The following is a 26,766-nucleotide window of genomic DNA, read 5'->3' on the forward strand; positions in this document are numbered from 1 at the left end:
AACTATTTGTCCCTTGATAAAAGTACTTTAGATTAAATGGCCTTTTAACTTTGGGACTGACATTGACTTTGACACAATTATATTAATACTTGTAATATAATTATCCTGTAGTATCCATTATTGTACGTAGGGGGAACACTGACATAAATTTACTACGTACTAAACACGCTATCGGGAACAAATTGTGTCCGCCATTTTTGGCGTTTGACGTCTTTCACTAAGCTTAAGAATAATAGCTAGTCAGAGGCGAAACTGTAATGACAACTGTTCATTTTCTGCCTAAATACGTACTGTCAAGAATCTAGATAAAATTTATTTATTTCCATTAAAGTGTAATGACTTTTGTTTCTTTTGTGACACTATCGATATTAAAATTTATAAAAATAGTCTTAATACCTTTTGTTTGACTCTCGTACTCGTAGCAATTTTGATCAAATCGCGCTTATAACATAATATTATATTCTTTAAATATAAGAAAAACACTTAAAAAAATTACAAGATAACAATTAATGTAAAATGGCAAAAAACGGAACCCTTATGGATTCGTCATGTCTGTCTGTCTGTCCGTCCGTATGTCACAGCCACTTTTCCGAAACTATAAGAACTATACTGTTGAAACTTGGTTATTAGATGTATTCTATGAACCGCATTAAAATTTTCACACAAAAATAGAAAAAAAAACAATCAATTTTGGAGGTTCCCCACACTTAGAACTGAACCCCAAAAATTTTTTTTTTCATCTAACCCATACGTATGGGCTATCTATGGATAGGTCTTCAAAAATGATATTGAGGTTTATAATATAATTTTTTCTAAGCTGAATAGTTTGCGCGAGAGACACTTCCAAAGTGGTAAAATATGTGTCCCCTCCCCCCTGTAACTTCTAAAATAACAGAATGATAAAACTAAAAAAATATGTATGATGTAATTGATGTACATTACCATGCAAACTTCCACCGCAAATTGATTTGAACGAGATCCAGTAAGTAGTTTTTTTAATACGTCATAAATGGTACGGAACCCTTCATGGGCGAGTCCGACTCGCACGTGGCCCTTTTGTTTATATATTCTACAAACAATAAGGTAGATTATCATTAGTACATCTGCGAAATGTAATCTATGCGCCAAAGACAATGGCGTACCACCGCGCGTGTTTAAAGTGACGTTTCAATAAGCTAAATATAATAATCTAAATAAGCTTAATTCAAAACATTTTTCGCAGTGTATTGTTATTATATTGCTTTTATTATGTTTCTAAATATTATTAGAACATTATTAGAAGACATTTTCATAACGCATAAAGGCATTTTCAATATTTTTTTTTTTTTTTCATTACATGTGTGGCATCTCGCCAGTAGTCGGGGCGGTGACGTACTAAACGCAATGAAGTGCCTGCACTTCAATGAGGTGTAGAATCATTTTGTTGGAGATGCCGACTCTAGTACTATTGGGAGCGTGCACGACTGTCACGCAACCTAGTGTCCGCAAGTCTAGGGGAAAACGTCAATTCACTACATCTTATAAAACTACTCCAAAACTAAAAACTACTGAACGGATTTTCATACGACTTTTATCTATCAATAGAGTGATTCTTGAGGAAGGCTTAAGTATATAACTTGTTAAGGTTTTGTGTAAATTGTTTGAAATATAACGATGTTGTCGGAAAAAATCACGCTGTCTAGGAGCTTTAATCGAAAACGCTGCCTAATCCGTTTGAGCTATAACAACACAATGTATGGTGGGGTTGTTTCTCATTCATAGGTCTACAAAAAAGTCCGCGATGTATCTTTTAAGGATAACTTACTATATCCATTCTTAACTTCTAGAAAAAGATCACGTAATATGTGGCATTTGCAAAGCTATTTATATGGATACATTATTAACAATGGAAATACGTTAGTTATATTAAACATTTCATACAGATTACAATCCCTTACAGCATACAATTTAAATGAATATTTCAGTAGTAATCGTAAATCAAAGTTTCATTTCGAGCCATATAATTGTACGAAATGTTAAAGACGCTATCCGCAGTTAGTTCAAATTTTTACCACCTTATGCGCTGGGATCGCTTTACTTACCCCCACCATGCACTTCGCACGGTCCCAATACCTCAATGCCTACACCCACACACTACATTAATATATATTAATGGAACCCATGTAAGTAGATCTTTCTTATTTCTCTTCGTTCTGAATAAATGTTTTTAACATTAAATTTAAAGGTAAACAACCTTCGCTACTTAGAGCTTAGAACAAAAGCCATTAAAGGTCAAACAACGATCAGTCGCTTGATATATTATCAAATATGGACAGGAAAGTCGACTTAATATTATAATGTTGGTACCGCGACTATTTAGGTAGTTGTCTCAAATGTAATAGGTTTCTGTATTTTCGGTAGAAAAATACACTTCAATTTATAATTTTAAAAAATAAACAACATGACAATTAAACTTTTAATACATTTCTGGAAAGTGTTTTTTTTTAATAAAATTGATAGTCGACTAGGTACAGTCAGCATCAAAAGTAGCGGATGAAACAACGCGCCAAAAGTATCTGATATTTCGGATAACTTTTCCAAATAAAGATAAATTGTTAAAATTCGCGCTCGAAAGTATATCTTTTACAGTCTTAGTTGTTCTATATTAAAGACACAACTTTTTGTTAAGCCGTTACAGAATGGTAGATACTTATAAAACGTTATTTGATCCGCTACTTTTGATGCTGACTGTACCAGTTTTTTTCGTGTAGGTACCATTTATGAGAAAAGCACTATATATATTATGACTCGGGTGGAAAGCTAATTGCTGGCTTCGGATTCAATCAAACGGACTCCCAAGGTCATCCGTTTAAAATTAATCATCAGCCAGCAAGTAGCTACTTCCGAGCCTCAACAATAATGATTTCGACAAATTTATTTCGCCGACTAGTTACTCTTTTCTTTCGCGATGATGTTGTACGGTATTGCTTACAAGTTCACGCTCTCGTGGTCAACTTGTGGTCTTTATGGCTATATCAACTACCAAACCGAATCATGCACACAAAATCGTGATGTTGAAACAAGTGGAGCCCGTTATTGAGAATAATGGCGTCCTTGACCGGAATGCGCGGCCGATGACTCTGGTAATTTAGGGTTCTGAGGTGCAGCAGACCATACTGCACTTACTTGATAGATAAAAAGTAAATTTAAGGGTTATTGGAAAATTATGAAGGATTTCAGATAAGAATGGTCGATGTTTATTTTTTTAAGGTTTGGCTATCTTTTTGTGAATTTCTTATACTTACTTATTAAATTTGACCTCTATAACAATGCAATACTTGTCTTAAAGGGCCTTTGTGCTGTTGGCTTCGGCCTCAAGCATGCCTTCCAAAGGTCCGGGGCCCTATGGTCCCTAGATATGGAAATACATCAATACATTACTCTGATAATTACTTATAGGTAGAGGCTACATTATAACTTTTCATAAGAGCGTGTTGCTAGGCCAATATGAATTTAAAATATTTCAAGTTTGTTAAATTCTTCTAAAATTTCTGTTTTCAACTTTCACGTTTCTCGTCACACATTATTATTTACTGTAACGAGACTTAATCCCGAATGACATCCCTATTATGCAAATCGTTCAAGGTGATAAACATGATCAAGTAAGTAGTTTCAAACTTGATGTCCACCTTTGCCAGTCTTTCTCCGAGGTGACAATTACCACCGTCCTCAAAACGTCGGCGGTAATTATTTTAAAGCTTACAAGTACTTATACGCGATTAAGTCCCGTTAAAGTAAATAATAGGTAATGCATCTAATATTTACTAACATGTTATAATTACACATGTGTAGTATAGAAATTCATAAAAATAGTTTACTTAAATTAGATGCATAAATCAATTCAATCTTAAAAGTATATTAGTAAAATCATTTTTAAAATTAAAAAGAAGGGTTTCGTTCGGCTTAATATTTTGCAATATCAATCTAACAACCGCAGACGACCTCTCCGTTGTAAATTTTTACAACTTTTAGCGAATAATTATACTTTCGCTTGTGGTTTCGGCAACAAAATAATTTGCAGCAAAACTGCAACCCAGATTCTACCACGGAATTATATAATTTCATCGTTCAATATTTCAAATTATTATATTTTTGTCGAAGTTTCTAGGTCTGGACCTGAATCCATCTATTGGAGCTCGACAATAATGTTATAGATAATATTTTCAATAGTGTATTGGTAAACCGATCAGTTTGGGAAGATTTGTTTTTACTTTTTGTTGTTTTGTCTCTGATTATTTGTCCTTACTTTTTTATTCCTCAGGAAACTAAAATCATTTATTTATTGATAGATACATATTACAGCCACACAAGTTTTTATATTCATTGATCATAAGCGGAACCCTCTAAAAACATTATCCAACATCACATCAGGTTTTAAGGTCAATAGCAAATAACAACCATCTGTCGATAGAATCAGTTGTCAAACTTATGCACTGACAAAACATGGGTATATTGTGCAACACATGACTGCGAAGGTCTTTCTCACGACTAAGTTAACTTAAGAAAAAATATTTCTAACCATTTGCATATGAAACCAAACCGTTAGGTTTACAGTATGCCTAAATAAAACAGATATCCGAGGTTGGCAAATTGTGTCGTTTAGTAACTTTTCTTTATCGGGTTTCATACCTAAAAGTTAGAAAGGAACCCTTACCCACGCATTGCAAGTGTTTTTTTTTTACAATAAAAAAAGTTAAAAGACTCTTTTAATGCGTGCGGCTGGCCATTACCAATATGGGGTTGGGAAATACATCCCTCCCCGCTTAACTCAGAAGTTTACCAAATATTACAAGATGAATAAACTCACACGTCTAACTGGGCATTTCTTTTCATTTTTGTTGTTGTTGCATGAGATTATTGACAGTTAGTACGGAACCCTCGGTGAGCGAGTTAAATGATTTCGCACTTGACCGTTCTTTTTCGTTTACGGTAGGTACCTAGAAAATATGTGAAGTATGTGATCTGAAAGTACTTAGGTACTCTTACTCGTTATCCAAAAATAGGAGTTAGGCTATCTTAGAACAACACAGTATAGTTAGTAAGGAAGTTAATTAAAAAAAAATATTTTTTAAGTTTTCATTGTAATGGTTTTTGCTCACCTTATTTTGATAAGAGGGTTAAATTAAATTAAAAAGCAAGACAGAACATTGTTTCCGTAGACGTCTGCCGTACAGAGTATGTAGGTAAAGTCGCTACATAGAACAAAATATCAGTTACCGCGGCGAGCCGTGTTGGGCAACCCGAGGCGCGATGGTTGCACATTTCCTCACGGCGGACACGCTTTAACGATAAAACAATTTCAAACAATTATGCCTGTGGAAGTTTATTACCGTATATACTCAATTTTACACATATATTCCAATAATTGTTGGAATATATGCGTAAAATTCTTTTGGAAGCTAACATATTATATTCAGAAGAAGTTAAGAAACACTAGGCTCTACGCATATTATTAGGTGCAGAAACGCACAACATTGATAAGCGCATCGGTATTAGCACAATCGGAATAGAACAAACCTCGAAATCTCTGGGACAGTCCTGAAATTTGGTATATATGTATGTAAATTAAAGGCCCCTTTTTTCATGTTGACATTTGGGGACCTCGAGGAATCGCATTTATCTTGAAAATGTGTACCATCCTGGAGAAATTCGCGTTTTGCTCAAAATATACGTTCTCTATGAAAATATGGTGTAACACAACATTAAAACTTATTAAATTCTACACAAAAAAGTCCTAGATATCTTTGCGGAAAAATACATCTTGTTATAGAAAATACATGCTGTATCTTTTTCCAGGGGACATTATCTTTATAGAAAACTCGGAGGAATATGAATTCCACTCTTATTTATACATTTGTACATGATCTACAACATCTCATCTTGACTACTTACATACTTGACTTTTTTTTTATACTACGTCGGTGGCAAACAAGCATACGGCCCGCCTGATGGTAAGCAGTCTCCGTAGCCTATGTACGCCTGCAACTCCAGAGGAGTTACATGCGCGTTGCCGACCCTAAACCCCCCCCCTCGTTGAGCTCTGGCAACCTTACACAACGGCAGGAACACAACACTATGAGTAGGGTCTAGTGTTATTTAGCTGCTGTTAAGGTGGAGGTACTTCCCCAGTTGGGCTCTGCTCTAGATCTGGAATGGCATCCACTGGCTGTGCCCTACCACACAAAGCGAGATGACATTCACAATGCCCATACCTCTCTTTTGGACGTAGTTTAAGGACGTACCCGGTTCCTACTGACTGCGACCAGAAAGTTAAGTTATGGGTGTAAGTACTGATGATTCAGTACACTCTGTAGCTTAGGATACGGGCCGGATTTATTAAAATGGCATATCGGTAGATTCCTCTTGCCCTTCACAACCTGTTTACACTTGTTTTATTTAAAAAAAACCAGTACAGCCGCCTTGACAGGACGCCGAATATTAAATCATATTTTTTTTCTAAATTACTGAGCAGATTTCAATTAAACAGACATCGGTAAATCCATACACGAGTGCTATGCAATACAAAATTACTATAAATATCGGAAGAAAAATTTATGGGCTAAATATTGTGATTGCAAAAACAGATTTTATGTTAGGGTTCTAACAATGGTGACAGTAATAAAATTTGACACATACAATCTCTGGGATTCATGTTAACGTTCCTTAAAATTCGAGCTTTGGGGCCCACGAGGATTTGCCCGCGTAGCCAACGTGCCTATCGTTCACGCTCCGTGGCGAACGAAACGCAACTTTCACATTCGCACTAATATGGAAGAGTGATAGAGAGAGCGGAGCGTTAACGATTGTAACGTTGGCTACGCGGCCAGGTGCCATCTTGAGAAGTATACGCCTTTTTTGTTTTTTTTTTTTTCTCGAAATGTATGAGTTTTATGTAAACGTTGTGTATAGGGAAACGGAAGTTTATTATATTCCACACAAGAATTATATATTAGATGTATTTTGTAAGATCTATGTCCCTAAAACGAAGCTTTCTTTTAGAAATATGGGTCCGGCCAATATCCTAAGCTACAGGATGTTCTGAATCATCAGTACTTAAACCCATAACCCTACTTTCTGGTGAAGTCGCAGTGGAATAAAATGTTGTTATTGGGATAGATCACGTACAAATGTATAGACAAAAGTAGAACTCGTATTCCTCCGAGTTTCCTATTAAGAGAATGTCCCCTGGAAATGTATAAGCGCTAAACCTAGATTCATAAATAAAAGTGGAATTCATATTCCTCCGAGTTTTCTATAAAGATGGAAAACTAGATTCAGCAAGTATTTTCTATAGCAAGATGTATTTTTCCGCAAAGATATCTAGGACTTTTTTGTGTAGGATTTAATAAGCTTTAATGTTGTCTTATACCATATTTTCCTAGATAACGTAAATTTAGAGTAAAATGCGAATTTCCCCAGGATGGTACCAATTTCCCAAGATGGCTGCAATCCCTCGAGGTCCCGAAATGTCAAATAGTGTGGACATGAAAAAGGGGGGTTCCTAATGATTCTCCGACAATCAATTCGCAGATTATCGATTCGCAGACAACGATTCGCCGAACATCGTTTCGCAGTATGATTTATTTGTAGATGTAACGTTTGGTCGACTAACATTACGCAGACTCTTGGTTCACATACAGTTCAGTTCGCTTCTGTGTAAATTAGCAGAACTATTATTGGACGATTTTCATTTGGCAGAGTAATCGTTACGTTTAAGGAATGTTTAGTCGAATACCGTTTCACATTTTAAATATCATTATTTTCGCAATAAAGTATTTTTACAAAAAAACTGACTTCAGAAAGGATGAAATAAAATATTATCCTTTTTTAAGTATATGCGTTAAGCATAGTTTAGGTTTGAATCAATTTTTAACTTAAATATGAACAAAAGCATTGGTATTGTACAAACAGTAACACTCTTTAACTGTCCACCGGTGGACCTTATGCCTTTTGTAATAAGGTCCACCGATTGACAATTAACAGTGTGGGCCATCGTACCTATGCAATAGGTTTTTAATATCTGGACAACCGAGCCTTGCTCGCAAAATGTATAAAACTCAAAAATGCGTGTTTTCCCAGAGATACGACCTAGCTAGATCGATTTTTCGCCCCTCGAAAATCCCCATATAGCAAATTTCATCGAAATCGTTAGAGCCGATCCGGGATTCCCAAAATGTATAAATATATACACAGGGTGATTCAGGAGACGTCAGCAGGATCAAGCTTGAGCATTCAGTAAGTTATAAGCAACTGTTTCGTACCAGTATTTGTGAGATTAACGTTCTTTTATTTTTTACTGTTCGAAAAAAAATGTTTTAATTTATTTACGCCATGTATGGTCACCCTCTTTGTTTTATCCATAACAAGTGACAAATTGAAATTTACTTTTGAAAAATCGTATCTCACTCAAGTGTGACATTTTGTTTTCTTCATAATCAAACTGCTGTCATAACGGTTAAAGAGGTTTTATCTTTCTTAATTAAGTGTTGTAGGGTGTCCATGATTGTAGATTATCAAATTTGTCCTTCCCAAAAAGATAAATAACAGAAATAAAGCGAGATTGTTTTACTTAAATATGATGATGAACGGTTCATTAACATTTACTGATTGTGTAGGCTTAGTCCTGCTCACGTCTCATGAATCACCCTGTATATACAAGAATTGCTCCTTTCAAGGCATAAAAATTTATGGTAATTTGTGTTAATGAAAATAAGTATATAATTAAATGTTTCAAAAGTTGTTGTGTAGGTTAGTCATGTCCTAGTCTAGCCATATTGTAAATAAGAGCGAAGTTTTGTTAATCAATATTAATGCCAAATGATTATTCGACCTATTGTGTTTCGACCAATATTTTCTCGGGTAATTGTGAGAGTTACTAAATGATTATTCTACGGAAAGTAAATATGCTTATCAATGTTCTGCGTATCGACTACTCGTGCAAACGACTATTATGCGAAATGACATTCTGCCAATCGTTACTCGGCCAAAGAACCCGTCTGCGAATCGTTGTCGGCGAATCGAAATAAGGCGTATTATTTGTCGGAAAATCAATAGGGCACCGGGAAAAAGTTAATATGCAACATAGTTATGTTTAAATATAGTGCGGGTCGAACAGCGTGTACATAATATTAAATTTAATGAGGGATAAAATATTTAGGTACATTTATTCACGACGCGGGGACCAAAAACTACATATTCTGAAACAAGTGTAACATATTATAGCCTTCATTAATATATCAAGACAATTTAAAATCACAGAGTTGTACCTAACTCGTGCGTACTTACATGACTTCATGTTGCGTGGGCCCCAAGACAAAAGGAAAACTACAAAATGCAGAGAAGCCATTCATACTTGTAACTTCCAATTTGGTTCTTCGCTGAATTTTCCCAAAAGCCTCTTTCAGAAACCATACTCTTTTTCCAGCAGATCGTAACATTTATTGTGAAAAAGACTTACGAGTAACATATATAGCTAAATAACTATATTTTTATATAGTTAAGTATACTAAATAAAATTACTAACATAATTGGTTTAGTTGGTAAAGCTACAATATCAACCAAACCTTTTTTTTCCGTCGCTCGTCGCGTTCGAATTCGAATAAAAGGAATAAAATATTCTCTTTTATATGCTCTAGAAACGGATGCTTGAAGTCGATACCAAGCCAAATCTTACAAGTGTCAACATACAGTCGAACCCAATGCCGACTCTGAGGCTTGGCCTTTATTACTAGGAGTATTGTATAATAAAAAATAATGATAAGTGAATACATTTTTCACCTTATGCCCACGTGACGGTAGCGAAACGGCCAAGCCATATGTTTTGACACTTTTGACTAAGGTATACAGTTCGTAAAGTTAGGCCTTTGTAGAGTTAGAAGCTTGCCTCTACAAGAGATCTGAGAACTTTTTGACAGTGTGAGCCTTATGATTTCGTCTTGGCAACCTTTTACATGAAAATGTTTTTGATGGGATCAAACTTAAGGCAGAAGACACGTTTGGCGATTTAAACGTGAAATACGCATCGATGCAGAGTTCTTTTCTGTCTTTATCAGTCGTTCCACTTCATCAAATGGCACTTTTTGAATGCAAATGCTTGATACAAATGCTGAATGAAATGACGGAGTTCTAAGGTAACAAAAATAAAAAACCGGTCGAATTCATAACCTCCTCCTTTTTCTGAAGTCGGTTAATAAATTACCTTAATTATTATTATAAACCTTATAAAGGGTCACGTGATGTATATATAGTATCATACTATAGCAGTAATAAAGACAGAATTTTCAGATTACAAAAAAATGCATTCGTTCCATTTACGGTATTAATCAAATGGAATCATGTAGACCTTACTTTATCGATAACAGGATACTTACTTTCCCATCACTCTACATATGTGAAGTCTGCATATTTGTAAAAAATAATCCGGATTTGTTTCCCGTAAAAAAATCTACTACTCGAGCAATCAGAACCAAATACATGTACGACATAATACACACTAACCATAAATCAGCACTCTTTTCAAAAATGATGCATTTATTTTCGTCACTAAAGAAAGGGGTTATACAAAAGGGGGGTGTACAAACTGATATCGCATCGTAGAGTCAGACCAAGATAAGTTGGCAGCGATTTTGATATCGCAGACAGCGCAAGTGTTATTTGAAACGTCAAACATCTATGAAATTATGACGTTTACTCACAGCTTACAGGCTGGGTTTTCAAAATCGCTGCCAACTTAGTTTGGTCTGACTCCGTGATTGGATTTTTAAACGCCGCTATTCGCCTCAAATCGGTGTCCAATTTTTCATTTTCCCAGTAAATACAATATTTATTTCAATATTTTGAGAAAAATACTATTTTTCGGTGGAAGAAAGGTGGCAACCCTACGTGATGTCAATGTTAGTTGCGCGACTTGCGCGCTAAAGTTCGCCAAATCTGAAATATTCTGCCTAAGTATGTAGTACTTATATGTCGTAATTTATGTACCAATTTTCTTAAGTCCTTACTGGATTTTGGTTTAATTACCACGATGTTCCGACGATGTATTTGACACAGTGTAAATATCATGTAAGTAAGCTTTTAATGAATGTTTGTTTTTTCAGTCTTACAACGACTTCTTCAAAGCTCTGCTATTCAACGCGCGCGTGATCGTGCAGATCTTCTTCGTGATGGGCGGGTTCCTGATGGCGTACAAGATGCTGGTCTACGCGGAGACGCATCCCTTCTCGCTTAGGACTATCCCTATGGCTCTCGTCAACAGATGGTTCAGGTAACTTTTATAATGCCACCTGTGCCCGAGGCCAGTGGGGAGACACTAGAGCGTTCGGGCATTCTCGGGTCCGTTCGGATCTGCATTGTTCCGAGCGAATTATTAGGGTTGGCTGTACGGTAGTAGGATTCATTCTGTGCCGAGGCTCCATTCGAATGAGGGTCTTCAGCATTCCCGGCTGACGCCATAACCCCTAGAGCACCTACTAATTACAAAAATAAACGATATTCATCAGGTGTGGCGGAATATTCATAATAATCGATTCCCAACGGCTTCCTCATTTTGAAGCAATTGAGAATTTTATTTCATAGGTCTCGAAGGAAAAGCTCATCATCCAACAAAGTTTTACGCATAATAACTGGTACTTATTGTGCATAATATGGGTTTGCCCATATACCAAACCATCCAAATCAAACCAAATAATTTGTTATTTGGTTCAAAATTACGTACTTAATCCAACTAAGAGGAGTAGTTATTTACAATTTTATTGTCCGTTGAAATGACTAGACTGAGGGTTCCACTAGGACCACCGCTTCTCCATACAAACGTAGTCCCCCTTTTTCTCTCTGGATGTTGACATTATGGAAAATATTTTGACACAATTTGATGTAAATTCCCCATACCTATGCCTAGATTGCCTTTTTTTCGTTTATTTGAATATTATAAACGTTAGGAACGAAAAACAAATACAATACAATATTTTGAATGCTCCTAACTTAAAAATTAAAACGAAGAAATATACATCTAAGTATGTCAAAATATAAAAATATTTTGATGTGTATTATAAAAATATAATGTTGAAGCAGTCACGTGCCGTAATCCATTTTCGTCTTAATTAGTGAATCAAGTCAGATTAGAATTATATCATTCGCAACCTATTGCGGAATTATTTGCCATATTATGTGATATAATATTATATACATGATGCGTTTTCAGACTAATGCCGGCCGTGCTCGTAGTAATGGGTTTGGCAATGACTTGGGTCCCGCATCTGGGCTCCGGCCCCATGTGGGACGCCGTGGTCAAGCGCGAACGAGACATGTGCCGCTCCAACTGGTGGCAGCTCGTCATCCTAAGCCCCAATCTGTTCCCCTTCGAGCATCTGTGCCTGCCACAGGCGTGGTGAGTAGCATGTGAAATTGTGGATATATAGTAAACACCCCTATAATGGAACAGGCACCAGTAATGGAATGGTATAGAAAAATCCTGTAAAAAAGTATTTACCATCGGTTTTTAATCGCTGGCAACATTTTACCATAAACAAGAGCCAAAGAGCTGCTTAAGTTTAATTTTTCATTGATATTTGTTATTTTTAAAATGAATGGCGCCATACATTCCATGACTGGAGCAAAAAACCAGCTTTAATTGGTTAATAATATTGAAACCAATTGCAGTAGCTTTCATTAAATACATAGAAAACATAAAGGACGAATTGGACATTCAACTTGTAAAGCGTAAAGCGGTAGAAATTTTACAGGTGTCGGTGAAATATCAAAAACACTCCAAATTTTCTCTTAAATGTTCCATGATTGGTGCCGTTAACATATTACGTGTTCCGTAAAATTGTTTTGCATTATATGATGAACGCAGCCCACTATACTATAAAAAGAAATTGACTTAGAATTATCTTTAAGAATAAAATTCCAAAATGGACTAATCCGTCAGAGAACCACAATGGCTAACGTATTAACTGATGGCTAGCGTATCAGAAATAATCAGAATAGGGTGTAGTAGCCGCGTTGTGAAATAACTGCTAGTCACATCCTTCGCTGAAATAAAATCAGCCGGTGTATTACGTATTCGCAAGAGGCCCGCGTTTGACAAATGTTATGCGGCAAGACGATCTCAGGAACTTAATTTTCGGTTGACACCCGACGCTGAGTACAGTCACCTGCAATAATAATATATGTTACACAATGAAGGCCGCAAAAATATCTGACACGATCTTATTTGTAGAGCCATAAGAGCATATTACGTATTATTGCGGCCTTAGAAGTCACATACAATTGCAGGTGACTGTACAATCATATATCCATACAACTGTTAGCAGCCGAGACCTAAGATAACGAGGCATAAGGCGGGAAGCGGCTAGGCGTCCATAACTGTCCTCATTCTTTAAAATGCACCTCACACTGGCACCTCAAACCATACAGAAATAATCGTCTCTTCGGTTTTTCTAAGCAATTCGTCATTTCAGGTACCTGGGTACTGACACGCAGCTCTTCCTCGTGACGCTAGTGGTCATGCTGATAATCTGGCGCTGGCCGCGCTCCGGCGTGCCCGTGCTCTCCGTCGTCATGTTCGTGTCGCTGCTCATACCCTTCTTGCAGAGCTACTTCATGAAACTGATGCCTATCCGAGTCAGCTTGTTCCCTGAGTGAGTATCATATTTTTCTGGTGACCTTGGTCGTGCTGCTGCGATACATCTCCATTGTTGTTATGTTATAGTATAGTTCCTCCTTGTCTGCCCAATAAAAAAATATCTATTACATTATCATTAAAAATCCTGACTTTCATTGTTAAATTGATGTTAAACTTTATTTTTAGATCTATAAGAGACATATTCGGGTACAACGACACTTTCTACCACGCGTACGTGTCGGCGCAAGGAAACTGGGCCGGCTACCACCTCGGTGTCATCACCGCCTACTTCTACCACCGCGCACAGACTGAGAAGTGGAATCTTAGGGAATCTATGGTAAGCAAAGGATTTTGAACCTTATACCCAGATAGGTACGAGGCATATTCGAATACAAGTCACCTGCTGCCATTCGAGACGTATTAATTACTTAACAATCGGCAAGTCGAGCTAAGTATGAAACATCAGTAGCCACATACACCCGGCAAAGGTTGGTTGTAATCAATCTAACTTCCCCAACCAGGCACTGTAATTTACCACATAGGTAGCTTGTCCATTTAAGTTAAGGAAAATATAGCACCTTGTTTCACGCATTTTAGCTAATAAGTAAACCAAAAACCCGAATGAGCACTAGATAGTTACACAATTATAATTCATTACAATCATATGTACATACTTAATGTGAAAATTATGTTTTTCAATTAAATCCGCGAATGATTGAACGGAAGCATGTACGCATTGCATATCAGATAGGCTATGCAAATTTCGTGCTATTATGATCATTTGAAAATTAGTGAATTAAAACGATAGGAATAAATGGTCGATAGTTATTTTGTACCTGATCAAACAGAATGCTAATTACTTTCGTTTTCAACTTTATAAGTAATTGAAAACACTCACCTGAAATTAATGGAACTGCCACCATTTTTATTAATTAAGATGAGAGTTTAAGTCCTAATATGTAGACCTCCAGACTCCAGATTATCCTCTAGTCATGAGTTAATACCTACCTAATAGCAATGTCACAACTTAGCTACTTTACCCGAAGGTTGGCTAGTGGAGTCGATTAGATAGATACTAGAGGGGCGTTCAGTTTGGATGTACTATTTATGGGAAGTATAGGTAGGTACTATCAAAAACTAATTACCATAATTTTTGAACTTATAATATGGTAACTAAAATAAGACAAGCAAGAAGTTGAGCAAGCGAAGTTTTCAAAGTCAGTTATTAAAACAGAAACTCCAGTTATGATAACCATACACCCAAGTTATTCGTTCTTAGGTACTTACTTCATAGCGAAGCACTAGAATCAATTTTGTTTAAGTAGATAAGTCAGGTTGAACATTATATATTCCGAACTTAGCCTCAATTTAAATTAAGTTGCTTTTCATTTTCTATCGAACTTGACCTATTTTGTTTATTGTTTATTCATGCAACACACAAGCTTACAGTTCAGGCACCAAAGCGCTTACATGTTAAATAATAATATTAATAATTAGAATTATGTATTTACAATATCCACAAATAGTTAAACATTACAAACTAGGTACAATCACTCAAAAACATATATAAAGCTGTGGAGAACGATCCTGGTGAGTCATAAAAGACATCAACATCAGGTCTTTGGATTGATAGTTCGTTTAGGAGTGAGAGTGCCCGATTGGTGGGAGCATTGTTGGTTTGATGCGTACGCACCCCGCCCACGGCGAACAGTCTTCTCCGGCGTCGCGGAGGCAAAGCGCCGCCCTCACTGGCGCCTAATACGCACGTCCTCGGCGCTGGAGCGAGCAATCCTATCCGCTCAAGCACCTTAACATTACCGATTCTGTTTCGTAACAAGTTATAGTAATGGATCACTAATAATATTTTTCGTCGCAGTTCTAGCGTATCCAATCCCACCATTCCCGACACAAACATCAAGGGAAAAATAAGTGGATAGTATCCGTAGATCCTTTTATACATATAGCGAGAAAACTTTCTCTGTAGCCTTTCCACCATGAGAGAGTACTTTGCCTCGTGAGGATCCCAAATAGAGGCACCAAATTCCAACCTACTGCGAACATACGCATTGTACAGAATTACTGCAACATTAGGATTAGAAAACTGCGACGATAGTCGCATAATAAAACCTAGCATTTTATTAGCACGTCCGCAGATCCCGGTTATATGCAAACGAAAATCCAAGTGCGAGTCTAAAGTCAACCCAAGATCTTGGACTACATCCACTCTCTCCAGTGGTAACCCGAGCAGGTTATATGATGGGGTAATAGCCTCTCGAGCTCTGGAAAAAGTAATCAGCTTACATTTGGTAACATTGAAGGGAAGCTGATTCGCAATACTCCAGGCCGCAACATTGTCTATGTCACGCTGTAGTGCTTCGCGGTCTGCCAAACTTCGCACGCTCCTAAACAACTTTAAGTCATCCGCGAATAGCAGGCACTCTGCGGTGGATACTACATTAGGCAAATCGTTTATCATGATGATAAATAATGTAGGACCCAAGGTGCTACCCTGGCTTACTCCGGAGCGTGTGTAGTAAGGCACTGTTTGGCATCCAGCTATCTGGACAAACTGACTACGGTTGCGCAAGTAGTTGGAGAGGAAGCTCAAGAGTTTTGGTGTAAATCCTAACATAGAACACTTTTGTAGCAAGATATCATTACTGACCAGATCAAAGGCTTTCCTAAAGTCAAAGTAAGCCGAGTCCACCTTGTGTCCTAGATCCATTTGCGCCAAGATATAATCAGCATACACAATGAGGTTAGTAGTGGTGGAACGGCCTTTCCGAAACCCATGCTGGAAGTCAACCAGGTGCACTGCAATCTGCTGGCTAATGCGACTTTCAATCATTGTCTCAAACAGTTTAGTAAATACTGAAAGCACCGCAATTGGTCGATACTCTGTGACTTCTAATACATTCCCTCCTTTGGGTACGGGTGTCACTCGGGAAATTTTCCACCTCTATTTTCACATTCTGCTAAAACTCAATGGCTAAGAAATATCCGCAGCTTGTGAGTTATAATACTTTTAATCAAATATATATCATATCAGTGTCGCGTCTGTTTTGTTTCATTAGATTTTAATATAAAACAAGTTTCATTGTATATCTTGTATAGGTGTAGCTGTAGACTTGTTAGTGGGGTTGGTCATAACTGCGCTACAAGCCTCAATTACCTATCAATCGTTCATCTTAATCTGTAAATTAGGGTTCTGTAGTCAACTAGGAACCATTATAGCTGCGCCATGTCCATCTGGCTCTTTATCCGTATGACCATCCGCGGCTTTGCTCCGTGATCGTTTGTGCTAGAAAGCTGAAATTTGGCATGGATATATAAATCAGTCACGTCGACAAAGTCATAATAAAAAGTACATAAAATATATTTTTAGGGTGGTTCAACCCTATAGTGTGAGGTGTCATCGGATAGGTCTTTCAAAACGATTGAAAGAGAGAGAGAGAGAGAGAAAAGAGATAAAACTTAAATTAACTAAATAAGGCTTATACATTTGTATGATGGGGTAAGTATTTAATTGAAGTATTGAATCACGAGTTTCACTTATAATTAAACGACTATACATTTAATAGCCCCAATTTCTCAAGCTTTAGGCAGTCAACATTTTTCGCTTAATTCTAATAGCCCCGGCCCCCGTCTTATTAAAGAAACTGTACCAATTTGCAATTTCAAGTCGACCTATTGTCCTGACGATCTCATTTCGAGATACTCAAGATTCCTACTCGAGATTCGGGATTTCAGACGTTAATATAAGAAAAGCGCTCGGACAGAAGGATTAGTCTGTTCAGTTTTTCACTTTTCAGGAGTAGGTATAAAGAACACTGAACTGGACGCAAACCTTTGAACTGGTACACTGTTTTAGAGCGATGAGTTTTAAAGTTTGTATCATAATAGAAAAATAAATTGTAGGTACATAGGTACCTAAAACTGATATATGTGACAGGGTGAGTACTAAGACTATTAAGACTTTCTCTGTAGGTACTGTATGTAGGTAGTATCGCGATCTTGCCAATTAAGCTTGCCAGTTCCCATTCGTTATTTAACATATTAGTAAATAAAAAATAAGAACTTAAAACTTTTAATGATTACAGCTCCTGCGCCTGATGATGCTGGTGTCGATCCCGGTGGCGTGCGGCGCCGTGCTCATGGGCTGGGACCTGCACCACCGCGAGGCCTCTGCCTTCGAGGCCGCCGTCTTCAACGCGTTAAACCAGAACTTCTTCGCTTTTGCCCTGTGTATTTTCATCATCGGTTGCTTCTACAAGTGTAACAGTGAGTATTGTGTTGATTCTATTTGCCGCACTGCGAGGCTGGACTTCAACGTACATTGTGCATCTTCATTATTGAATGTTTCCACAAGTGTACCTAACTACCTAAGATTACCTCCCGCGTGTTTTTGGATTTTTATGGATCTTCTTATCTTGGACTTCAAAATGCCCTTGTCTTGACACGCGCGGTTGTTTGCAGAGCTGTACGTGGGTGCCGTGGAATGGGCCCCGCTGCAGCCGCTCGGCCGCATGTCCTACTGCGCGATGTTGCTGCACGCCACCGTGCTGCGGACCTACGGCGGCCAGATGAGACGCTCCTTCTACGCTACTGACTATACCGCCGTAAGTATCCCACCGGCCATCCTACGCGGCCCATTCTCATCTGTTGTTGGTAATGGTTTACTTACTCGAAACTTATACATATTGTGTCCAAGGAACAAAAATATACCTGTATCCCCCTACCATTACTCAAAGCTTGTCCGAGGGAACAAATATCCCTTTAGTGCCACGAATTTATCTTAAATAGAAATCATACATTAGTAATATGATATCGAGAGCATAATTATTACCAACTACTACCATTAACATTCCATGACTGAGTACCTATTATCAGACCGCGATTAAAATGGGAGTTAGCACATACATTTAACGATAACGAATAATTACATGAAATGACATTGCCAATGGTACAGTATGCAGATAAATGAAAATAGCTTTCGAGGTATAAGTACGTTTTTTTAACAAGAAAAGAACAAATAAACAAAAGACGTCGGAAAATCTATTTTATTGCACGTAACCCCTTCGTAACTCTTGGAACACTTTTTTTCTCCTATTAGAAATAGCTTATGATTATGAGTAAAACGAGATATAAAAGCAAATAAAAATGGGCCGAAAGTATCAACACTTCAAATAATTATGTAGATATCTTTGACTGACTAAGTGACTAATGAATGAAAACATCATGGATAATATTTAGTACTCTTGTGCTGTCGGTATTTCCCAATCCCGTTTTCATTGCGGTCTAATAATATCTCGCTAATCAAAATTAAAGCCTGATTTCAACCAAATTCTGATTACCATCAATTTAATTGTTTCTCGCGTTAATACGAATAATAGGTAGGCCCACTTTTATTTTAACTTCAGCAAAATTGCAAGCTTTAACTTTCATAATGTAACAATCGTGTGACGTGATCAGATCATGTTATTCGCCGGCATCGTGACCACCACGTACCTGTGGTCCCTTCCCCTGTACCTGTTCGTGGAGGCGCCCGCCTGCGCCTTGCAGAAGTTCCTTCTGGGCCCCAAGAGGAGACCCAGGAAGGAGCAAGAAGCCAACGGCACCGGCCAGGTGAAACCCGGACAGTCCACTGTGTCCGTCTCCACTGTGTCCACGCATATTTAAGTCTGAGTAGATTTAACGGGGTGAAATTAAGTTTTTAAGAGTTTATCTCGGTGAAATAAAAGGTACGTAATAATATTCCAATTGCATCACGAGAAACATTAATAAATCAACAAATTATAAACGTTATTTTACTCATAAAGTTGATTTATATAATGTGCACTTTCTAAATGAATTGGCAAGTTTGACATTTACCTATAGGCAAAGAGAATTTGAAATAGAGGTGGATTGTCAAAGTAAATTTTGTAGCCACAATAAATTTACTGCCATCTTTTGACACATGATTAAAACTTTTAAAACGCTATTGGACTTTGATCCTCATTCTTTCACTGATATGTGTTAAATTTGTCAAATCAAAAAATGGCGCCATCTAATAGACAGAGATTCTTTGACAATCCATCTTTATTTCAAATTTTCTTTGCTATAGGCGAATGATGTGACGATACAAAGAGAGGATTTAAGAACATTACCGAATTATTTTCAGGAGTTTTATTATTAACGTGAACATACACGTATTTATTTTTTCAACACACTTGCTTATAATACGAGTATAATGTGGAACTTATTAAACCGCTTTTAGGTTCATGTCATAATTCCAGATGTTAAACCTGCGTGATTTTTTCATTATAATTATCTGTCTTGTGCGGTAATGCTATAATTATCGCACTAATGCGGGAATATATACTTTTTTTTATTGTACTTTTACTGTTTTAACAATTTAAATTTGATTAATTAATAAGTTTTGTTTTTTCCTCGCAAGTGTGTTAAAAACGTAAGAAACACGTGTGTTTTGGTCACTAACACATCGGCATTCTTATTGCGCGCTCGCTTCCAGCTCGCGGGCACAATATCGCCTGGGCTATTATGATTTATGACCAACGTAGCACACTTGTATCATAATGTACCATGACGTACAAAATGCAATAGACGATTATGTTTAAATATCTTAGTAGCTAAAATATTTGTGGCTCCTTGGTAAGCTTGCCAACAATTTTGCAATTAGTGTCTCTTTTCAAGAAAAGTAATAAGTACGTTGTGTCCCTCACTAAGCTCACTACCATCCTTATGGAAGATATCTTCTTATACCTATTAAATATATTTGTATTACTTTACTATTGTTTTATGTGACGGAAATGTGTATAAGGTCAATTTAGATTTGCTCAATGTATTGTTAAGGCATATACTCGTCTATCCTGTGATTTTAGTTAGTTTGTAAATAGTGACGTATAATATCTCTTAAAAGCTAGTAATAGTTATTAGTTTATATCAATATTAACGATATCTAAAAAATACAACTACGACTTTTAGTTTATCATTTGATTGTTTGTTTTAAGTTATTCAGCAATTATAATTTACTGGAACATTACATATTTGTAATAATCAAGAGCAATAAATACGGGTCACTTTCAATTTAAATTTCCATGCAAAATGATCTATTTTCATTGCTCTCGATTGTACGTAAACAACGTTTATGTAGAGTACAATTACCTTAACTGGGTGCTTAGCCAACGTGCCAATCGTTAACGCACCATAGCGTAGCGTAATCATCTCTCTCTATCACTCTTCCATATTGGTGTGACAGTGACAGTTGCGTTTCGTTCGTTACGGAGCGTTAACGATGGGCACGTTGGCCACGCGGCCTGGACTTTTATTTCAAATATCAAGCTAGTAATTTAATTCTACTTGACGCCGAAATCATATAAACTATGTAATTATACAATATTAGTAAACTACTGTATATATCACATCCTGAAAGTGGAATGATAGTGTTTCGGGGAAGCACTTTGACTTCTGAAATCCGGTATAATTTAATGCATTGCGTTACGTTGAATTGCTTTTGAGTGAAAAGTTACTCGCGCATTCGCCTATCTCTACGCTTCTCTTCTCTTCAGGAACTTTATGGTAAGATTTTGCAATAGCGTTACTTAGTAGACGTTAAGTGGACTGATGGCATTCAAGAATCGTATTCAAAATGATCTTGTTATTATAATGTCACCTGTCTAATTATAGTTTTTAGGTCAGAGTTTTGTACCTATACATATTTTTATTAGATAAAGGTCTTTAATAAAGGTTCATATTTTTATATAAAATCGTTTTTTGTTTTAAATAAGTGCTATTTTAACTTAACATTAGTATTAATCTTATGTTTAAAGCTCAAAAAGGCCCTGCTAATGATTTAACCATTAATTAAACGAGAAAAACGTTACGCAACCTAATGTAGGTACAGTTTTGCTCACTAGATTCGATGAATATAAGATACCCTAACTTGCTCACACCCCCACACCCCCGTTCCTCGCATCCCCGTGCTAGATCGAAACAAATTTCTAACAACAAAGATGACAGATAGGATAGTCATTTTTTACTCCTTGCCCAAAACAATAATGTATTGTATGAGACGCGTGCAAAATGCTTACAATAGCTTTATGTACATAATGTGGAAAATAAATCAGTAAATGATTTACCTAGAGGAGTATGTCTAGGTAAATAATTATTTCATTGCCACAACCGACGCCTACACGCAAACCTACCGGCATTCTTACTATATAAATATTCGATATCAATATATACGTATACAATAAACAAGAGTTATGAATAGAGGTAGGTATTCATTATAGTTGATTATATATGGCCGTGCCCGCCCCGACAGATCCCTATCCACAATACCTACCTTATCTATAGGCATTCATGGCCCGATCCATTCAATGAACTACCGTCTAATAGAAGCCTAAGTGTAGTGCTAACTAATTAATTGTGTGAAGACAATAGGCAGTCTTATCGATACAAAGCGGAAATTAAATGAAAAACCGCCCCAGTAGGTCGGAGTCGGACTTACAGCCCGAGAGTTTCATTATGTGCCATATGTAACTGCCACAAAATTAATAGTATTTTATGCAACAGTTGTATAAGAAGGGTCAAAAAAGGCGAGTGGCGTGAGTTACAATGTGAGCCGGAGCCGAAGGCGTAGGCGAACATTGTAAAGGAATACGCCACGAGAACTTTTTGACCTACTTATACAACGTTGCATACAATATTTTTCCTACGAGTCAACAAAAATAAATCTTAATTTAGGTACTTAAACAAATTACGGCAAAAGTATATAGCCAAGACGCGCGAGCATACCTTGTTACGCGCCCGGCCCGCGGCCGGCCGGTCAGCGACACCTCCTCGTAACTCATGAGGCCCTGGTACTTGCTACTTGCTAAATTAATTTTTTGGACAGTTTTTTCTCAATTTTGGGGACCGTAGCCTACGGAGACTAATAAGCAACGCTAAGCGGTCTTCGTAGTCTATGGGTGTTGCTATATTGCGGGTGTCACATGCGTGTTTCTGACTTATGAAGTATTTTTACTATGCAACCAAATGAATATTTTGTAAGTTGGCAGCAATGCACTTAGTTTAAAACTATTCGTTTTGGTTTTGTTAGGTTGGTAGCCATTAATCGCAGTAACGTTATAGCTTATAAAAGCACAAGAGCTTTTATGAGGAATAGACAATATAGACTTTTCTTGAAATCTTTTATGTATGTTCTTATATTCGTGTTAATGAATGCATAAATGACAGATAACAGTAGAGGAGTAGGAAAAGACATTAAAAAACATCGCACGAGTGTTTTAATGCCTAAGTACCTATATTAGTCCAAGATCCCAGAGCCGCCATACCTTACTTATTTTCTCATGAATAAAATGTATGTAATGTATGTAATGTAGTGTTAGTATGTACTTTTAATGTCTGCATACTTACTATATTGACCCGACGGCCACTTGTCCGGTACAAGGTGCTAAAGGTTGGTAAAAATATTACTTGGTGTAGGGGAGAGAAGGAGGTAACCACAAGTGGGGATGAATTTTTTTCGGCGAACCTGAACGGTCTTGCTGTTTTTGAGGTTTTGCAAAAAAGTCTATTTTGACAAACTGGTAACTACGGAACCTTAAAAAAATGTTTTTAGTCTAGTTTTTATTTTACGATTTAGTCGGCGTTTCTAGGGTTCCGTAGTCAACTAAGAACCCTTATAGTTTCGCCACGCTATGTCCGTCTGTCTGTCTGTCCATGTGCGGCTTTTCTCCGTGGTCGTTAGTGCTTGGGAACTGAAATTTAGCACGAATATATAAATCACTTTCCCCTAACAAAGTCGTAACATAAAAACAAGAAGAAAAAAGTATTTTTAGGGTGGCTCCCCTACACCAAAAGTGGGGATGTTTTTTTTTCGGTTCAACCCTATAATAAGTAATGTGGGGTGTCGTTGGATAGGTCTTTTAGTAAAAATTTTTTGGTAAACATAATATTTTCGGAAGTAATCACTCCGAAAGAAAAAAAAAAGTTTCACCTTCTACTTCCCCTAGCTTCTGAACTATGGGTCCAAAAAATATGGAAAAAAAGTCGTAAAAGTAAAGCTTAGTAAAGACTTTCAAGGAAAACTGCAGTTAACCTGAGCCGTTTTTTAATTTGCAAAAAGTCTATTTTGTCGGACGGGTAACTACGGAAGCAGGTTACTAATCTTGCTTATTCTAAACTAAATAAATAGAGTTATGATATGATGAACATTTACGAAAAAACGCTGTTTTATTAAATCGTCTATTTTTTGTCGCTTTGTTAACTCAACACCCGGTAGCTCCTAAAGTATTGATTGTAGAGTAAAAATAAACATAACCAAATTTGGAGGAAATTTTAAATTGAAACTTTTGTCATTATAATAATAATAATGCTATTTGTACATTCAAGATATGAGCAAAAATCTGAAAAAGGTACCTTCAACTATTTTTTAGTTTACAGTCACGAACTAGATGGCGCACGGAGCTAATAAAACTCTGACAACTAACATGCATTAAAATTGCGTCGAAACACCTCTCTTGCGACATCTATTGTAGCTTTAAATAATCGATTTATCAATTTAAATACTCGATTCATGCGTAAAACGTACTATAATCGTGGTGGCTCCTTCTAGTGACAATATTCATTATTACTTCGACAGCTCGATATATCTGTCGTGCGCTGTTGCCCATAACGTAGTCAGTCGCAATGTAATTGTGGTTTCAAATTTTGTAAATAATGCATTGAATTCGTGTTGTTATTAATGTTTATATTTCATTTATAATGTTATTAATTTATGGCACTAAATATCTCTTAATCTGTAAGATAACAATTTCATAATGGCTAATTGTGACATTTGGCGCCATCTATGATATCAATTTAAAAATAATTATAACGCCTTCGAGATGGGCATGCCTTTAAGTAACCTCCTCGGTTATTCGAAAATTAAAACGACAAATAAGTAATAATACTAGTTTATTGCTAAAGCTTTGTACAGTAGGAGTTAAAAGTGAGCCGTCAGTCTATCAATTTCGAAGAGGTCGGACATTATCTCTTCAACTTTGGTACCAATTTTCTTCGCAATCTGGAACAAATAATTAACAATAAAATCATAAACTACAAGTTCAAATTAAATATTATTGACACTATATCTAAGCCATATTATAGTACGAATAGGTAATCGGTTTCAAATCGACACGAGTTCCTATTCTTCGCACTTGTATGGTAATTAACTATTATAAATCAATATCAATGTATGTTATCGCGGTTAACTAACGATGAGCTATCTTTACAACTTCGCACCGACATCGTTAGCGCATCGTCAATGTTAAACTAAATCGATTGAAAATATCATTTTTTTTTTAACAACGTAGGCTTATCCTTGCTAGTTATTATGTTCGACATCAAAGTGACAAATCGCTACCTGCAGTACGGATACGGTAGTCGAATTTATTTACGTGATTTAATTTAAACACCACTCGATTGAAAGAGATGGACACCGCCTTTATCACGTTGTCACATAGACAAAGACGAGCATCATATCCGTACGTCTTGTATAGAGACATGTACGATGGAACACGAAGCGAGGAGGCAAGGTACTCACGTCGTGCTTGTCGGCCTGCGGCAGGCCGGTGTACAGCGCCACCAGGTCGCCGTCCAGCACGCCGCGCGCCGCGCCGCTGCCCGCCGACTTGCGCGCCGACTTGTACGTCCTGTATAGAGACATGTACGATGGAACACGAAGCGAGGAGGCAAGGTACTCACGTCGTGCTTGTCGGCCTGCGGCAGGCCGGTGTACAGCGCCACCAGGTCGCCGTCCAGCACGCCGCGCGCCGCGCCGCTGCCCGCCGACTTGCGCGCCGACTTGTACGTCCTGTATAGAGACATGTACGATGGAACACGAAGCGAGGAGGCAAGGTACTCACGTCGTGCTTGTCGGCCTGCGGCAGGCCGGTGTACAGCGCCACCAGGTCGCCGTCCAGCACGCCGCGCGCCGCGCCGCTGCCCGCCGACTTGCGCGCCGACTTGTACGTCCTGTATAGAGACATGTACGATGGAACACGAAGCGAGGAGGCAAGGTACTCACGTCGTGCTTGTCGGCCTGCGGCAGGCCGGTGTACAGCGCCACCAGGTCGCCGTCCAGCACGCCGCGCGCCGCGCCGCTGCCCGCCGACTTGCGCGCCGACTTGTACGTCCTGTATAGAGACATGTACGATGGAACACGAAGCGAGGAGGCAAGGTACTCACGTCGTGCTTGTCGGCCTGCGGCAGGCCGGTGTACAGCGCCACCAGGTCGCCGTCCAGCACGCCGCGCGCCGCGCCGCCGCCCGCCGGCTTGCGCGCCGACTTGTACGTCCTGTGGACACGTACACGTACATTGGTATATGACACTCAATAGTACCGACGACAACGAGAAGCACACCCAGATGATTGGATTTGGGGCAAAAAATCGTATCGCATTATTAGTCTGGCGATATTTTCATTTCCAAGCGATTATGTTACAAAACAGTTTACATACAGATTATGTATGTCATATACTCATAAGAGTATTTAAAACTATATTGAAAGAAAGAAAGAAAATATACATTTACAGGGTTGGACATATTAACTGCCCTCATCTTATATCGTAGTTTCTTTCTTATACAGGCTGTTTATTTAGTCAACTGCGATAATTTATGGGCTGAATATTAGAAGTCATACTGAGCAACTTTTACTATGAGACCAAACCCGAAATCGCGAGAAAAAAATTGTCTGTTTCATACAGTTTGGCTGTCTGACCTTAACATTTTCTATGGAAGAGTGTGTTTCTTTTCCGCGATTTCGGGGTTGGTCCCATAGTAAAAGTTGCTCAATATGACCTATATATTCAGCCTGTAAATTATTGCAGGTGACTAAATAAACACCCTGTATAATGGACATTTTTAGGGCCGTACCTCGAAAGGAAAAAACGGAAACTTTATAGGATCACTTTGTTGTCCGTCCGTCCGTCTGTCTGTCTGTCAAGATCCTTTTTCTCAGGAACGCGTATCGAGGTATCAAGCTGGAATTTTTATCAAATACTCAGGTCTACTACTGTCCCTTGGAGCTATGAAAAAATCAAAGTTCTACCAACGCAATCA

The 26,766-nt window shown here is 37.7% G+C and overlaps 2 protein-coding genes across 2 annotated transcripts in view; one reads left to right on the forward strand and one right to left on the reverse strand.

Moving 5' to 3' along the window:
- Positions 1–21,414, forward strand: part of LOC133516222 (O-acyltransferase like protein-like) — a 47,552-nt gene extending 26,138 nt beyond the window's left edge. Inside the window, exons 7-13 of the mRNA XM_061849034.1 lie at positions 11,136–11,302; positions 12,239–12,424; positions 13,500–13,679; positions 13,850–14,000; positions 17,764–17,944; positions 18,140–18,282; positions 19,136–21,414. Coding sequence (XP_061705018.1) covers positions 11,136–11,302; positions 12,239–12,424; positions 13,500–13,679; positions 13,850–14,000; positions 17,764–17,944; positions 18,140–18,282; positions 19,136–19,342 — 1,215 coding nt within the window. The 3' untranslated portion in view covers positions 19,343–21,414. The remainder of the gene's footprint in view (positions 1–11,135; positions 11,303–12,238; positions 12,425–13,499; positions 13,680–13,849; positions 14,001–17,763; positions 17,945–18,139; positions 18,283–19,135) is intronic.
- A 3,191-nt stretch (positions 21,415–24,605) lies between these two features.
- LOC133516224 (cleavage and polyadenylation specificity factor subunit 1) overlaps positions 24,606–26,766 on the reverse strand; it is a 55,153-nt gene continuing 52,992 nt past the window's right edge. The window contains exons 28-29 of the mRNA XM_061849037.1: positions 25,895–26,003; positions 24,606–24,731 (exon numbers count right to left, since the gene is read on the reverse strand). Of these exons, the coding sequence (XP_061705021.1) occupies positions 24,651–24,731; positions 25,895–26,003 (190 nt within the window). The 3' untranslated portion in view covers positions 24,606–24,650. The remainder of the gene's footprint in view (positions 24,732–25,894; positions 26,004–26,766) is intronic.

Source organism: Cydia pomonella, chromosome 3 (genome assembly GCF_033807575.1).
Source record: "Cydia pomonella isolate Wapato2018A chromosome 3, ilCydPomo1, whole genome shotgun sequence".
NCBI lineage: Eukaryota > Metazoa > Arthropoda > Insecta > Lepidoptera > Tortricidae > Cydia > Cydia pomonella.